At 32.6% G+C, this 16229-nt stretch overlaps 1 protein-coding gene across 13 annotated transcripts in view; it reads left to right on the top strand.

The window, feature by feature from the left end:
• Cep128 (centrosomal protein 128) overlaps nt 1-16229 on the top strand; it is a 379822-nt gene that overhangs the window by 94938 nt on the left and 268655 nt on the right. For all 13 annotated transcript variants that reach the window (XM_074067415.1, XM_074067413.1, XM_074067408.1 and 10 more), the window contains one exon: nt 1375-1526. In XM_074067415.1, coding sequence (XP_073923516.1) covers nt 1375-1526 — 152 coding nt within the window. The remainder of the gene's footprint in view (nt 1-1374; nt 1527-16229) is intronic.

The following is a 16229-nucleotide window of genomic DNA, read 5'->3' on the forward strand; positions in this document are numbered from 1 at the left end:
GTGCAACTATAGGCATAATTATATACATGTACTAATATTTTGTATGTTTATATACATTATGAAACAATATTCTATATGTATTTGTATCAAATATGTACATATTTCATAAAGTATACATTGTATGTGTATGTGGTTTACATTTGTGGCTTCACATTTTATGTAAATGTATTGATTATTAGCATATATCCATAATGTATGGCATATATACATATATTATATGTATTAATATATTAGTGGTACTGAAATGTTACATGCATACATATGTGTGTATTACATATGTATGCATTTTTATAAAATGGGTACCTATATTTACATATAAACATGTACAATTTTAAGGTTGGAGACTTGTAAGAATGGGCAAAGTAGGGCCCAGGACCCAAATCCGGAGTGCCATCTGCTTTTATACATAGTTTTATTAGGACACAGCTACTCTTGTTCATTTACTCATTGTCTAGGTTACTTTCACAGTACAATGGCAGAGTTGAGTAGTTGTGATAGAGATTATATGGTTAAAACTTATTATCTGACTCTTTACCCAAAATTTTGCCATGTAAATTGGTCTGCAGGGTTATTGAAGAGCCATATTTTCTTCCATTCCATTCCAGTGTGTACAATTTTGAACACTTCAATATTTCTGAATTTGGAATGCATTTTATATTTGATTTGGTAGTATTTTCTTCAATCTTTTCTTTTCTGGAAAGGAAACTACTGGAAACACAGTAGTTTTGAATTGAGAGTACATATTCTAGTTGCTGACATTATAAATTAAATACTTTATTTATGTGCCTTGTCTCTATTCTTTGGATGGGTATTTATGTTATGCATTTTTGTCTTAGAAAAACATGATATTATGTAGTGCCCTGTGCATCATCAACTATGTATTTCATGTTGAATTAAGTACTAAGTCATTTTCATTCCATGTTATAATTTCAGGCAACAGCCTCCTGAATTAGTGAGAATTAGTTAATTGGTAAAACTGCACAACATTTGTTTATGTTGTAAGAAAAGCATTTTGTTGTGTGAGCTTCAATAACTGCAGTTAGATATGGTAGCTTCGTTGAAAATTCTTTCAGTATTTTTATTCAAAAGTTTGGAGCTAACAGAAATGTAAAGAAAATAAAGTGTGTAGTATCTTCACAAAATACTAGAAATCGGGTAACATTTAAAATTTTAATACCAAAATAGAATAGTATTGGATGACATAACAATGTGAGATTTGAAATAATAGATTGGCTAAGTCTGAAAGATCTGTTGAATGACTGTTGATAAGTGGATTTTGTTAGAATTTTAGAGCTTCAGGGCTTAGTACCATTTGAAAGTTCACTCTCCTGTGAATAAAGAATAACCATTGAGCTTTACATTTTCTCTCTTAAGGGGTAGAGTGGGAAAAACAGGAACTGGAGAAGCAGATGTCAGATTTGAAAGTGCAGCTGAACTTCAATTCACTGGCATCTGAGTTGGAGGAAGTGAAGCGGTGCATGGAGCGAAAAGACAAGGAGAAAGCAAATTTGGCAGCAGAAATAGAGGTGATTTTGCTACTTTTAGGCTGTATTTGAAAGACTTTAATTTTATTTAGTAGAATTGTTTAAAGAAATTTAATGTATTATTTTGTAAGCTCTAGTTTGGATATAGATAATGCACAGTTGTGTAAATGACTAATTTAATTGCATGTAGAACTTTCTGTGGTTTTTGTTTTTCTTTTATTGGGGACCCCAAAACCAAGCCAGGAACCTGGGTTGTTTCCCTTCACCATTTCACAGTGAAATATTTTGTTATAATTAAACTTGAAAATATTTTTGTTCTTAGTAGCAACTGAGCCCTTCCTAAAGACAGAGGGATCTTTCTTCTCTGTGATAACTTTGAATTACCATTTATTTTGGTAGTGAAACTGGAAGATGGCATAGTGAAAAGGATCAACTGACATTTCTTCTTTGGAATCACAAAGGTTTTCAAATTTCTAGCCATTCTACATGAGATAGAGCTGTGATACCTTCATGAACTAGAGTTGTGTAGTGCTTATGAATATGTGGTAACCATGAATGAAGTGTAACTAGACCGCTACCAGTTCCTGCTTGCCTTTTATCTAGCGTAGATGAGGTAATTATTGGAATACATTAAAAAATCAAAGGAAGGCACCTTATAAAAGGAAATGGCTTAATTCTAATTATAATTATGCAAATGAGATTAAACATAGATGACACATTTGGAAATAGATATGTATCAGTCCTCCTCTGAATCTGTTTTTAGTGCAGTTGTGCTCTAATTGTAGTAAGTTGCAGCATTTGAAGATTTTTCACAATTATAATGAAAGGTAGAACATTTCGTTATAAGGTGTTAAGGCACCTAACTTTATATAACCCAAAGGAAATATTTAATATTACTTAAGTCTGTGTTTCTCTTTCATCTTGTTAGCACATCAATACAAAATGTCTTTTAGATTTGACTCAAGATTCAGATGGTACAGACAATAAAATATTGACATTCTCTTTATAAAGCCCTCTATGTGTTTATAAATACTAATCCAAAATAGTTTCAGAACAGTGGTAATTGTTTGACTTTGAAACTTTGCTTCATGAAGGGCTGGGGATGTGGCTGAAAGGGGAGAGCACCTGTCTAGCAAGATGAGGCTTTGAGTGTAAACCCTAGTACCACCAAAAAGTTAAAAAAAAGAATTTGCTTTCTGTGTATTAGTTTGGCCCTTGATCCTGCTGATGAAAGTGTTAAATATTATTTTGCTGAAGTTAAGTATTTTTTTTTAAACTATGGTAATAAATATCACAGGTTAAAAAAAAAATCCTCTTGCTAGCTGTTTGTAACTACATGTTGGTCCTTTCTTGTCTTCTCCATTTTTTCTTACTTCCCATGTTTTCTTATTTACCAGTTCTAATATAAATTTGGAAAAAATCTCAAGTTGTTATAAATTGGCATTTTACAATTATTTGTAATAGCCTAGTCATGCTTTTATTCCAGGAGCCTGGTTTTCCTCTGTCCTAACTTAGTAGTCTTTACTAGTCATTTTCACATTGGGAAGGGGAAGAAATTGAGTTCTCTTAGATTAGTTTGGACTGGTTGCATAGGGTTTGGTTTGCAAGGCAATCGGATAGAGAGGTTTTTACTCACATACACAGTATTATTAACTCTTTACCACATGCCAGTCACTGGTCTTGGTGCTGGCGATATAGCAATAAATGAAAATCTAGCTGATTCCATGTCTCTTGTAGTTTAATTCAAATTCTGGTTTAGAAATTTCTTTACTATGCCTTTCTCCTAAGGACACATTCCTTTTGAAGAATGAGGATTTTTTTTTTCTCCACAGTAGCTGTTGAAAACTATATCACAAATGACAGTGTTCATCCATGGAAGAAATTATTGGTTTTATTTTTTTGAATTTTCTTACTTTTAATGACAAATTAATAAGATTTACATCAGTTTTCAATTTTAGCAACACTTTTGATTTTGCATTATTTTTTATATCTTTTGGAGGCCTTTTGGATATCTTCTATTCCCAAGCTTTTTTCAAAGTGATATCTAGTTATAGATCACACAATTATAACCTCTAATAGATGAGAATGTCTTTGAAATGTAATTGAATATTGTTTAGTTTCTGCTTTATTTTTAGAAAATATTAGGCAGTATTGGATATTGGGCTATTATAATCTTATGCATTCTATTAGAAAATAGAGATTAGTCTCCTTTAGTTGGTTTTTAGAAACCAAATGGATATAAAAATGATGCAGAAAATGTGATTATTTCAGGTCCAAGAATGTTTGCAAAGTAACAGTTTTTATGATTTGCTTAATCATTAATGTCATTTCTTTTTAACTTTGACTTTCTGACAGTTCTCCTACAGGGCCTTGTACATAGTCTTGTCAAATAGTTCACTTTGTCTTAAACTTCCCTTCTCATTTTCATCCTTTTTTTTTTTTCTTTTTTGCCTTTGTTCCAATTGTTCAGTGCTTCTGTAATATGTTATCTTTTTGTGGTGATCCTAAACTTTCCCTCTGTGAACTACTTGGATTATATCAGATATAAGTGATAATCCCTCTTTCTGAATAAGATTTTTGTCTGCATCACTGATGTTCATCTGGCATCATTCTTACTTTATCTTAAAGTAATCTGTATTTTCTTCAAAATTTCAAAGTGGGTGCTAAAGAAAGTTTCTTAGAAAAGGTGCTACAAAGTTAAACCAGCGGTGCTGTTACCTAGACAGAGTTGACTCTGATATTTCTAGTTTGGTGAAGACGTCATGTTTCAAGGGCTTCTCCTCATACCTGGAAACTTGAGCTTTGTGTCTTCTAGAGTTAACGTGACCTGGGCAGCTGGCTCATATTAACAGTGCAACTCATTAGGGAGCAGTTTATAAAAGAGGGCCAGTTCTTTGATTTACCCTGAGGGAGCTCCACATAGATTTAAACAACAACAGCAACAACAACAATGAATTATTCTCTTGTACAGTTTCTCAGTCTCCAATTTTCTGTACCTAGGGATTGGAATTTCAAAACAAAAGTTTGCTTAGTGAGTTCAGCAGGGAATAATGATATCTAAAGGGCTGTTTGTTGCTGGCTATATTAAGGCTTCTTATTCTTTCACCTCCCTTTAACAGAGTCCTAACTCTGCTGTGTTTACCAGTTACAATTCAATTGATGTTACAATTCAATCTTGTGGCATTCTGGGAGCCAGTTACAAATTAAAGGGCTCTTTCCCTTTTCAGCTTATAAATGGGTATGGGTTAAAGTTAGGCTTATGCTGATGATGCCCTGCTTGTGTCATCACACAATGGCTAAAAACCCATATTATATGTTCAATTAACATTTGTTGACTGAAACAGTATTTTATAGAAAAATTTCATAAGAGTTTTTAAAAGCTAACGTTTCTTTTCAGTCATTTCTTAAAATCACATTCATTTCTGGAAGAGCTGTCAACTTCAAGAGGATCTTTGCTCTGTTTTACTAATTGCATTAGTTTTTGTTGATCAAGAATATATGTTTTAAGCAGTTTTACGCTGGAGGAAAATAGTAAAAGTAGCTCTTAGAAAATACAAATGGAAGGAAGTTATGTTTGAATTTGTATAATTTACCTTTCAAATTGAATTTAAGACCTTAAATCTGTATATGGGTAGAAAATACTAAGTGCATTTTTTTCCTTTCTTCTAAATGCAAGTTGAACCTCATTAACCTTGATAGGCTATTTGTATTCATAAGAATTCCAAGCATCCTTGATCAGTGATTTCCCTCATTTAATCTCTTTCTCTATCTTCCATCAACTTAACTCTTCTTGAAAAAAATTTGACTTTTAAATTCAACTAAGAACTTCAAAGAAAGAAAGGGGAAAAAAAAACCCAACATGTTGAACATAATTTAGATTAAATGTTGAAAGTGATAATTGAGTGACAAGTGACATGATTATTCATAAGCAGAAATTTATAGTACTGTAATGCCAGAATTTACTTTTAAAAAATAGAGAATAGTGAAAAAAATGATAGAGACTTTTTAGTAGAGACAGAGGGAAGGTTATTTCTTTTTGCATACTTTTAGCATTAATTCTTTGGATTCTTGCATTTCTATTATAAATCTGATCATTTTGTCATACAATAGTACTCCCTTCAGTACTACTTGTAGTAGCTAGAGTATTGGAGACCTGAGGTCTTAGAGACCTTAATTACTCTGGCTGTATTTTCGTGTTCTACCTCAAATTTAAAATCTCAATAACTTATTCCTTATCCAAGTGAATGTTGTAAAATAAGATATTACCTGAGTTCTAAATAATTTTGAATATCTAGGATAGATTATAAAGAAAAAATATTGACAGTAATGCTTTGTAGAGAGGAGCTAAACTTATCAACCTTGTAGAGAAGTCTGCTTCTGCTGTGAACCAAATTTAATCTAACATTGGGGCAATTTGCTAAGTCCATAAACGCTCTGTACTCTTGAGATTCTCAAAAAAAATGACTATTGTCAGAGATGCTCTGCAAGTAAAATCCTTAAAACTAAATTGACCTTTATACTTTCTGGAAGACTTGGTTTAATTTCCAAATCCTTCATCTAATATGAAAAATTAAGAGTTTTAGGAGTTGGGAAAAAGGTAGCTTTTCTTTTTGTATAGTTCTGTGAATGGTATGAATATTTCTATAAGGCCAGAAAGTTGAAGTCAACTGAGTATCTTAATTTTTTCTTTTGAGTGTCACTAATATTTGTTAAACTTTATCTATTTGAATGTGGCCAGTAAAACAATTTAGGAATAAAAATGTCTATTTTCAAGTTTATTTCCTGAAATAATGGTAATTTCTCATGTTTTTTTTAAAAAAGAATTCATACATATATAAAGATAAGAATTATGTGTATGTTTTGTGTGTATGTGTGTGAGAGAGAGAGACAGAGACAGAGATAGAGACATACATAGAGAGACGAGACTGAGAGCTAGGGAGAGGAAAAGTGTGAGAAGAGAGTGCAGAGCGCAATTAGAAGCAACTTAGGTTCCTCACAAAATGTGAAGTGATGACAACTGTTTATACATTATTCCTATAATCTTTATACTTACCTTATCTTTAGAGTGATTTTAGTTTGATAGCTTATCATTTTAAGTAGCAAATTAAATTGTTTTTTAGATGTTTGTTTTCAGGCAGCTTTCTACTGGTGCATAAAAAGAAATGAGTTTGTACTCAGCCTTAAATAATGACAAAAGTCAGTAGGTCCATTATACTTTTCAAAATTTTCAAATAATGGAATATTTCTGTAAAAAATAAAGATAAATTATTCATATGCATGAAAAACATTCTTTAAATGTTAATAAGTACAAGTGGCTAACACAAACAAAGGCCAATGGTAGCAAGCTTTTTCCCAGATCTATTAAATACATTTAATTTGCAGTATTCCACTTGAATGAAGAATGGATTTTTATCATATATACAATGTCTGTTTTGTGGGAACCTCTAATGACAGGATGTTAGAATTAGGCTTGTCAGAGAACGGTTAGAAAACAGGATAGTTTCTGCCTTAATTGTGGGCTAGATTTCTGCAGAAAGCTGAGTAAGACATGTATTAAGAAACAACAACAACAAAAAAACCTGTCTAGGCACCAAGAACAGGAGGATTCAGTATTTTGTTGAGATGGCAAGTTCAGAGTGGTTGTTTTGACATTTTGTAGTACTTTTTTCCTGAAATACGTTCTGATTCACAAACTGTGGAGAGCTTATGATGGTCTTACTGGTTCACTGAAGAGGAAGAACTTGCATAAATATCCCAAACTTTTAGTTGGGTTACATAGTGGACTAAATCCTAGAAGCCTGGGTGAATTGAAAATGTGCTCACCAAGACTGTGGCATTGTAGCATAGCTTAGAATCTGCTTGGCTATTATAAATGTCCATCAGAACTATATCTTCTAAGGAGGAAGATATCATAAGCCAGAGCCTTGTATTATTTCTGTAATTTGTTATATAGTGCCTAACATTCAGTCAAAACTCAGTAGGCACATGAGGGAACAAAACCACACTATCAAAAAGCACAAGAAGAACCAGAAATAGAAATAGGTACATAGGCTCTTCAGATTTTGTAGTTATCAGAAATTAACTTTAAAATAGTTAATTTCTATTAATATATTATGAAATTAATATGAAATTGTGGTATAAATTATGATATTTAATTCTAGCAAAGAACAATAAAGAATGGCCAGAAATACTATAACCAAAACACATAGTAAGTGAAACTAAGAGCTGGGTAGGTAGGAAGGGTTTAATTAAAGTGTACACATAGGTCTTTATATTACTCCAAAGAATTTTATGAGGCTTCTCTGCACTCTGCAACCCAGAAAAGGGTCCTCACTAGAACTTGGCCATGTTAGTCCTGATCTTTGGCTTCCAGTTTATAGAACTGTGAGAAATGACTTTCTGTTCATTATAAACTGTTTAGTTTATGGTACTTTGTTTTAGTAACCTTAACTGCCTAAGAGAGGCAGAATCATAATGAGACTTGAAATAAGGAATGAGGATTCAGGAAGCAGGGTTCCAAAGCTTAGGAAGTATTCCTCTCATTTAGTCCTACTGCACCAAAATGGTCCCTGTCCTCCAAGGACAGAATGACCTTGTTGATAGAAGCAAGTATTCATCAAAAGCCAAAATATAAGTACCTTCAAAAAGAATATGTTCTGATTAAGAATTTGAACAGCAGTTTTGTAATTTTGCATGTCTAATTATTCCATTATTATGTCATATCTGTCAGGTGTTATTTATTTTTTTCTTTTAGATATAAGAAACTAAGCCACACTCAAATTGGTGTTAATGTAAGAGAGTTAAGAAATGTAAGGGAATGGAGAAAACAAATTTCTTACCATTACCACTCTGATTCTGTTATCATTAGAATGTTTATTGCAAATACTGAAAACTTGACCTACCTCTAGATGGTTGGCTTGCGTTTATTCATTAATCCATTGGTCTAGTCCTCTGTGGACATGGTAGTGGAGTCACAGGGCTATATTGGCAATCTGTTTTTCATGTAGATTTGCATTACTCTTAGGTAATAATTGCTTTCATCCTGAAAAATTTCTTTTCCTTTTTCTTGTAAGGGTGAGTTATTAGTAACCCATTCTCTCAGTTTTATTTATCTGGGAATGCCTTTATTTTCAAATAGTTTGTTGGATATAACACTTGTTGATTTTCTTTCAGCTCTTAGAATATGTCGTATCAATGCCTTCTGCCCTCCATTATTGTTCATAAGAAGTTAGGAATAATCTTATTGGATTTCCTCATATATAATGAGTTTCAAGATTTCCTTGTTTTTGTCTTTCATGATTTTGACTATGGCATGTTTGGGTTTGGAGCCTTTTGTAGTTATCCTGCGTGAAGATCTTTGAACTTCTTGGATAGTAGGCTAATGGTTTTCTTCAAATTTGGGAGCTTTTTAGCTGTTACTTTTTCTAATACTTTTCTGCTAATTTCTTTTCTTCTTGTATTCCCATTACTCATATATTGATGTCACCCATTCCTTGGTAAGCTACGGTATTCATTTTTATTTATTCTTTTTTCTTTGTTTTCTTCAGATTGCACAGTCTCTATCAATGTTTCTTCAAGTGTGTGTGTGTATGTTTTTTTTCCTCCTGGCATCTCAGATTCATTATTGAGGCTTTCACATGAATTTTCCATTGCAGATCATATACTTTCTCCTTCCAGAATTTCCATTTTTTAAAAAAAATATATAGCTTATTAATGTTATCTTTATTGTGAGATGTTATCATCATACTTTCATTTTTTTTTTTAAAAATGGTTTCCTTTAGTCTTTGAACATATTTACATTAGCTGATTTGAAATCTTTGCTAAGTTCAACATCTGGGCCCCCTAAATAGCTATGCTAGTTATTTTCTATTTTTCATTTATATAAGCTGTACTTTCATATTTTTGAATATCTTATAATTTAGTTGGAAGTGGACACATAATATTTGTACTGACTAGCTACTGACTCACTACCCAAATTTTTTTTTTTGGAGTTTTTATTACTTTAGTGAATTGGAGACAGTAGTACTGTTTAGCCTACTTTCTTGGATGTCACTTCTCCATTATGCACTTTCTATCATATGCACAGTCTCTGTGGTCACCTGTGATGACCAAGGCTTCAGTTCACATGTCTTTGACTCTTTACTTCCTTGCTCTCCCCATTAAGCATCTGGCTGGTCTGAATTTTGATCTTGCCTACCTTTTAGCTTTCACCAGTTTTTACCTAATTGCCTTCTGTGTGTGTGTGTGTATGTGTGTATGTGTGTGTATGTGTGTGTGTGTTTAAACAATGCCCTGGAGTATAAACTACTCTTTAGTCTGACTCTTTGTTGTTCCTCTTTACAGGTTGTGGTAGTCTTTAGGAAGGCTCTTTTTTATTTCTTTATTTTGTATATAAAGCTTCTAGCTAATCTTCTATTTCACTTTTTTTTTTACTAGTATTATGGAATTACCGGCTTCCTAACTGCTCACCCTCAAGATCTCCATTGTTTTTTTTAATACTATCTGTAGATATAACTTTCTTCTGTTCCAATAAAATCAGTCTCCTAAGGTAGAGCTGTTGAGCTCTCTGAATGGCCTCAATCTCAATAAAATCTTTGCACTGGGGCAATTGGTTGGGACTGCATCCTGTTTATCTTGAAAGTGAAGTTCCTGTTCTGCAAGTGGGGCACTGGGTGGGGATGGTAGCCACTAGTCATCTTACCTTGCCCCTTCTGTTGTAGAACCTTCACTGTATGAGTGGATAAGGGCATGGGACATAACATCTTCTGCCCCGCAAGTGGGAGCTGCAGGGAAAAAAGGAGCCCCAGTTCATTGACTGCACGTACCTGGGATAGAGCATGCCTCTTTGAGGGTGAATTTGTAGCTCTAGACTATGAACTGAGATGGGAGGAAGCCATGGTTTTTTTGGGCATAGATAAGTGTCTCTACTAAGGTGGGAGCAGAAAGAATGGGACTAGGTTGTGGTTCACATGTCACAGACTGTCATTATTTTCACCAAGATTTATTACACTTTTTTAATTTGTTCTCTGCCCTTATGTCAACTTCCTGACACATTAAATGGTTTTTATGTTTTAGCAATACTTTTTACTAGTTAAATGGTTGTTTTTTGGGAAGACTGTCTGCTAAGCTACTTAAACCACCATTTTGGAAGCCTCATATCTTGCGAGAAGTAGCATACAAGTTAGAAGAAAATATTAATTCTTAATTACAGAAAGACAAATTAGGAAATACAGGGAAAGTTCCTGGTTATCTCAGCTATGTGGGAAAGGCTAAATAGGAGGATTGCGGTACAGGCCTGCCTGGGAATAAATAAGTAAATAAGTAAAGCAGAAAGGTGCAAGGGGCATGGCTCAAGTGGTAGAGTGCCTGCCTAGCAATTGCAAGGCTCTGAGTTCTAAGTTCAAACCCCATAAAAAAGCATTTCTAGACAATAAAAACTTTTAGTTTTTAAACAGAACTACACACAAAAAAGTAATAAAGGAATTTCTGTCAAAGAGAAAGAAAGAAGAAAGGTGTAGCAGGGGATGAAGTGCAGTATTTTGGGTAAAATTTGGGGAAAGTAAAAAAATGAATATTGACATAGAAACAGTAATAATGTCTTCCTGTATTTAAATTATTCATAGAATTAAAATTAGATCACTAATGCTTCATAATCTGGGGAGTTAATATGTTTTAAGGTGAAGGAAGTTGTAATGTTATCTTTAGTTGTTAATAAGTCAAGTATACATATAGTAATTGTTAGGGAACCAGTAAAGGAGCAATGAATAATAATAATAAATATGTAACTGTTCAGCTTATACAAGGGAGAAAATCAATCAAGTTTTAATAATTAATCACATCAAAAAGAAAACAAATTCTTTACAGCATTCGGATAAGCACAGTTATCTAGCTATCAAAAAAACATAAATCGTGAATGAAAAAGGTTATAAATTGTACTTTAATAAAGGTAGAAGTTTCAGCTGTATGCAAAGTACCATTTGGAAAACGGAAAAACAAAACAAATCTAAACCACAATGGGAGAAAAAAATCCATAGTCCATAAATCTGACAAAGGATTGGTGTCTACCTACCTACCTATCTATCCGTCTGTCTGTCTATCTTTCTTTGTCTATATTTGGATTATTTCAGAAGTACCTGGTTGGTTTAATATTTCTAAATTAATTAATATAGTAGAAAAATAATTATTTCAACAGGTAGCAATAAAACAGTATTATAATTCAACACCCATTAGGGAAACTTAGTAAAAAAGATGAGAAGGAAACTTCTTGTATTAGAGAGTATCTACTAAAAACCTATTTCCACATCATACTTAGCAGTGCAATTTTGATTTTAAATGAGGCAGCATATACATTTCTTTCAGATGAAAGAAAAAAAGTATTTAGGAAAGGGATAAATAATATTGTCTTTATTTTCAATTGGTATTTAAGAAATCCAACATAGTCGACAGATAAATTATGGTCATTAAGAACTGAGGTATATACTTCAGTTAAGACAACAATTAAAACCAAAAGTTAAAATAAAATGAACCTTGTTTTTTTTTTTTGGCACAGGTAGACTTGTTTTTAAAAAGCAATGAATCATGTTCAGTCACATTGCTCCACTTGAAACATATTGTCCTTTTTTTTATTGAAAGCAGATTTTTTTGTACTTTTAAGTAATATTTATGCACCCTCAAGTAAAATGTTTCAAAAGTCACAAGGAGAATATTCATGATTAACATTAGTAACATGAATGGAGCTCTGCTTGTAGATACAAGGGGGATGAAAATTATGAGGAATATTAAGACATTGTATTATCTCTATTTAGATTTCAAATGGTAAATTAGTATTGTCCAGTAGCACTTTCAACAATAAAGGAAATATTTTAATCTGTGGTATTTAATATAGATTAGCCATAGCACTTCAATATGCTTGAAGATTTAATTTTAATCCATTTAAATATAGGTAGAATTTACCAGGTGGCAGTGTGATTAGATAATGTGAAGCTGGTTAGGAGTCATGTCTTGAATTCTCACTAGTGTAGAAAGCACACAGCTTACTTTCTTTGAATATTGGGTGGTTGTATATGCAGTGTTGATAGACATTATTGAGGGGCTGATTAACAAAACATCTCCTTTCCTTTTTTGTATATTGGAGTCAAAATAGGGGCTACTAATTTTGTTTGAAATGAGATCTATTTTTTTTTTTATGGTACTGATGTTTGAACTCAGGGTCTCATACCTGCTAGACAGGGGCTGTACCAACTTGAGCTATTCCACGAGCCCATTTTTATGTTGGCTATTTTCGAAATAGGATCTTGGGAACTATTTGCCTGGGCTGGCTTTAAATCATGATCCTCTTGATCTCTGCCTCCTGAGTAGCTAGGATTATATTTGTGAGCCACTGGCGCCTGGCCCAAGAAGTGCTCTTTTAAAGCCTCCCCATACTGAAAATAGAAAACTTGATTTTTTTTTCCCAAGCACACGGGGTTATTGTATTATGTAAGATACTGTATCTAATCTATTTCAAAAAATCCATAATATTCTATAATGATGTATTGCAATGATATTACATGTTGGCTTACATTTAGTTTCTTCTCAATATATGTCATTAAATAAGGAATAATAAAATGTTTCTTTAGTTGGACTATGTAATTTATCATTATTATCTCATCAGTATATATACCTTTCATTGATACTTGTTTTATCCTATTACATTTCATAGCAAATACATAACCAGTTTGTTCCACCTCAGTCAAAAGTTTTCCCAAATGCCAGTCTACTTAAACTAGAATTGTATCTTTCTATAGATATTCAAATTTCCCAAAGTACAGAGTTAAATTATCAGTCTAATTACAGCATGAGAAAAATTAAGAAAACACAAATGTACTTTGAGTTATGTGTGTCAGGATCCTATTTCCCTTTTGTGTTGCTGGGCCTGGATTTTACTTATATGTCCCCTTGACTTTTAAGCTAAACACTCTGAAGAAATGCATATTTAAAATCGTCCATGTAATGAATGAAACACAAGTTAATATTTTATTTCTTCACAAAGAGATGGGTGTATTTAATTAATTGAACATTATTTTCTGTACTTTGCTTAAGCTTAGTATCATGTTTCATTGAAAAGTACAAGTAGTTGTATGAAACAGATATGTTCTCATAGGATTTGTGGAGAAATAATTATTTTCAACCACTAAGATTTAGGGACCTAATATTTCGGATTAATGCCCATTGTATCTCTGCTTCACTTGGCAAAAAGAAAATGATAACAGTATATGTGTTGAAAAACAATGATAGAAAATAAAAAGTTACATTTTTAAGGGAAAATACTTGTGACTTGGTACTATATTGTCCTTGATGTTATATGTTTGTCCCAAATACAGGTTTGAATCTGTATATTTTTAACGTTAACATGAGTTTTGTTTGAGTTAAAAAATGGACTCATAGATTTTAAGAATATATGCTACTTTTAAGCAATCTATACTTTTAAAAAAGTTGTATATATTATATATATATAATATATATATATAATATATATATATTGAGATATATATATCTATATATATATTGATATATATATTGAAATCATATATATTATGATTTCAGTGAGTAATGGCCTAATTTAGCTTCATGGAGATGTATTTCAAGGTTACCAGACTTGCTTTGATTGATTTGAGTTCTTTTATTCAAAGAGACTTGCCTTAGTTTTCCTGGAAAATTGATTAGTTGTCCTCTCAGTATCAGTTCATAAAACGCCTACATTATACTGAAATGAATGAGTTCATCAAGACATGCAAGAATATGTCAAGCTAATTTCCCAATAGAGGTGAATAAAGTGTGGCTTAATTGAGAATCTGAGAATTTCAGGTGGAATTCTATTATATCTTAATTCTTTTGTTTATTCAATAAGGTTAAATGTTATAATATCAGTTAGGATTTAGTGTGGGATGAATTGCTGAAGGTATTTCATGCAGCAGGTATTTATAATATAATTTGTAGACCTAGCCCTGACTAGGCTTCCAAGAAGGACTGGGAAGCTTCTGCTGCAAAAGCCTCAGAGGCCCAAAGGGAAAGATTCACTGCAGAACAAAACGATGTCTCTTGACTTTGTCGGCCAGTAGCAAAAAGCACACATTAGCAAAAATATGGTCCTTGGCTCCCTTCTGCATTCATAAACTCTTTATATTGCATCTATTTGATAGATCCTAATTTACATTCCAAAACATAGCTCAAGGAGGTGATGACTACTGAGTTTTTCAGATTCTAGAAATTAGGAAAGTGTACTAGAAGGAGATGACAATGGGAGCTGACTGATGTTGGGTCATGCACAGCATTTCAATGACTAGGTTTTCTTTTAGTTAGGTCATAGGACCTTGCCTTGTATTTTTCATAACTTTTGAGCCTAGCCTGTGTCTGTAGTTGGCACTTAAGGATAACTGTCTGAATTTTGGTTAATTCTAGTGTCATATTTACAAATAAATATGTTTGTTGTAACCAAACACATATGTGAACTTAATGAAAAGGTAAAAACTTCAATCTATAATAATTAAAATTTAAAAATTATTTTTATGTTCTATAAAATGTGTATAATATATAAAATTAGTATAATAAACACTACATAATTTTAGAGAATTTATTTTTATTCTAGTACATTAAAATGTGTGTGTGAGTATATAAGCATAAAGCCATTAACTATTGTGTCATAAATTCACTATATCCACAACTGTGAGACTAAGTATTTATAACCATTAAAAACACAATTTAGTAGTTAATTTTTTTCTCTTAGAATTTAGTGGGGGATTTTTCAATTTTTTCAGATATTATAAAACTGTTTGGGAAAATTGAATAAATGTAACAAGTGGCCTTTCCTCTTCACCAACTTTTCAGTAGTGAACAGAAGTCATACAAATTATTGTATGTCCATGTGGCTTGCCTCTAATGTTCAGAGCATTTTTTCAAATGTTAGGGAAGCATAGTAATTTGAATCATTAAAGCAACCTTTATTTGCAGATGTTTGGGAGACATATCTTGGTCAGATTCACTTGTTGATTTTTTTTCCCTCTTCCCCATTCTCCTCTCAAGCCCTTTCCCCTGTCAACACCAATGGTAAGAACCATTGATCATGGAACACACTAAGGAAAACAGAGGCATGTATAATTAGGCTCATGGTTACCTTCATGATGTTGGGATTGCTTGAGTTCTGTGACTGGCATTCATTTTTCTTTTTCTGTCTCTTTCCCCACTCTTTTCTCTCTTTCAAGTATTTTCATGAGTAATTTGAGTTATCTTCTTAGTTCCCTTTGTTACCACTAAGGGTTCTTCTTTTGAAGAAATCATCATTGTTAGAAAACTCCATATAGTCAGGCACTGAGGAATGGAATATCAGTATATACTAGGCAGCATAAATTGGGAAGAAAGGCAAGATTTGAAATAGGCACCAACGGATTGATCATATATAACACACTTATTAAAAATCTGTCTTCCTACTAGGCTGTGTGTTCTTGGGAGTAGCAGAATGTAGAACCATGCCATCTTATTCATCTTCATATCCCAGCAGCTTGTATATCTCTGAGTGCAGTAAATGTTTATTGTACTGAATGGAAGCGTAGTGTATTTTCCTTAGAAAAACTGACAAACATTTTTTTCTTTTTGCCTGTTCATGTCTCTTAAATGCCACAGTTTGTTCTTGTCTACAATAAGCCAGCTCCATTGAATTGGATTGCTGAAATTCAGTTCAGGTGAAAAAAGAATTGGTACTAAAAGTCC

The sequence above is a fragment of the Castor canadensis genome, chromosome 3 (genome assembly GCF_047511655.1).
Source record: "Castor canadensis chromosome 3, mCasCan1.hap1v2, whole genome shotgun sequence".
NCBI lineage: Eukaryota > Metazoa > Chordata > Mammalia > Rodentia > Castoridae > Castor > Castor canadensis.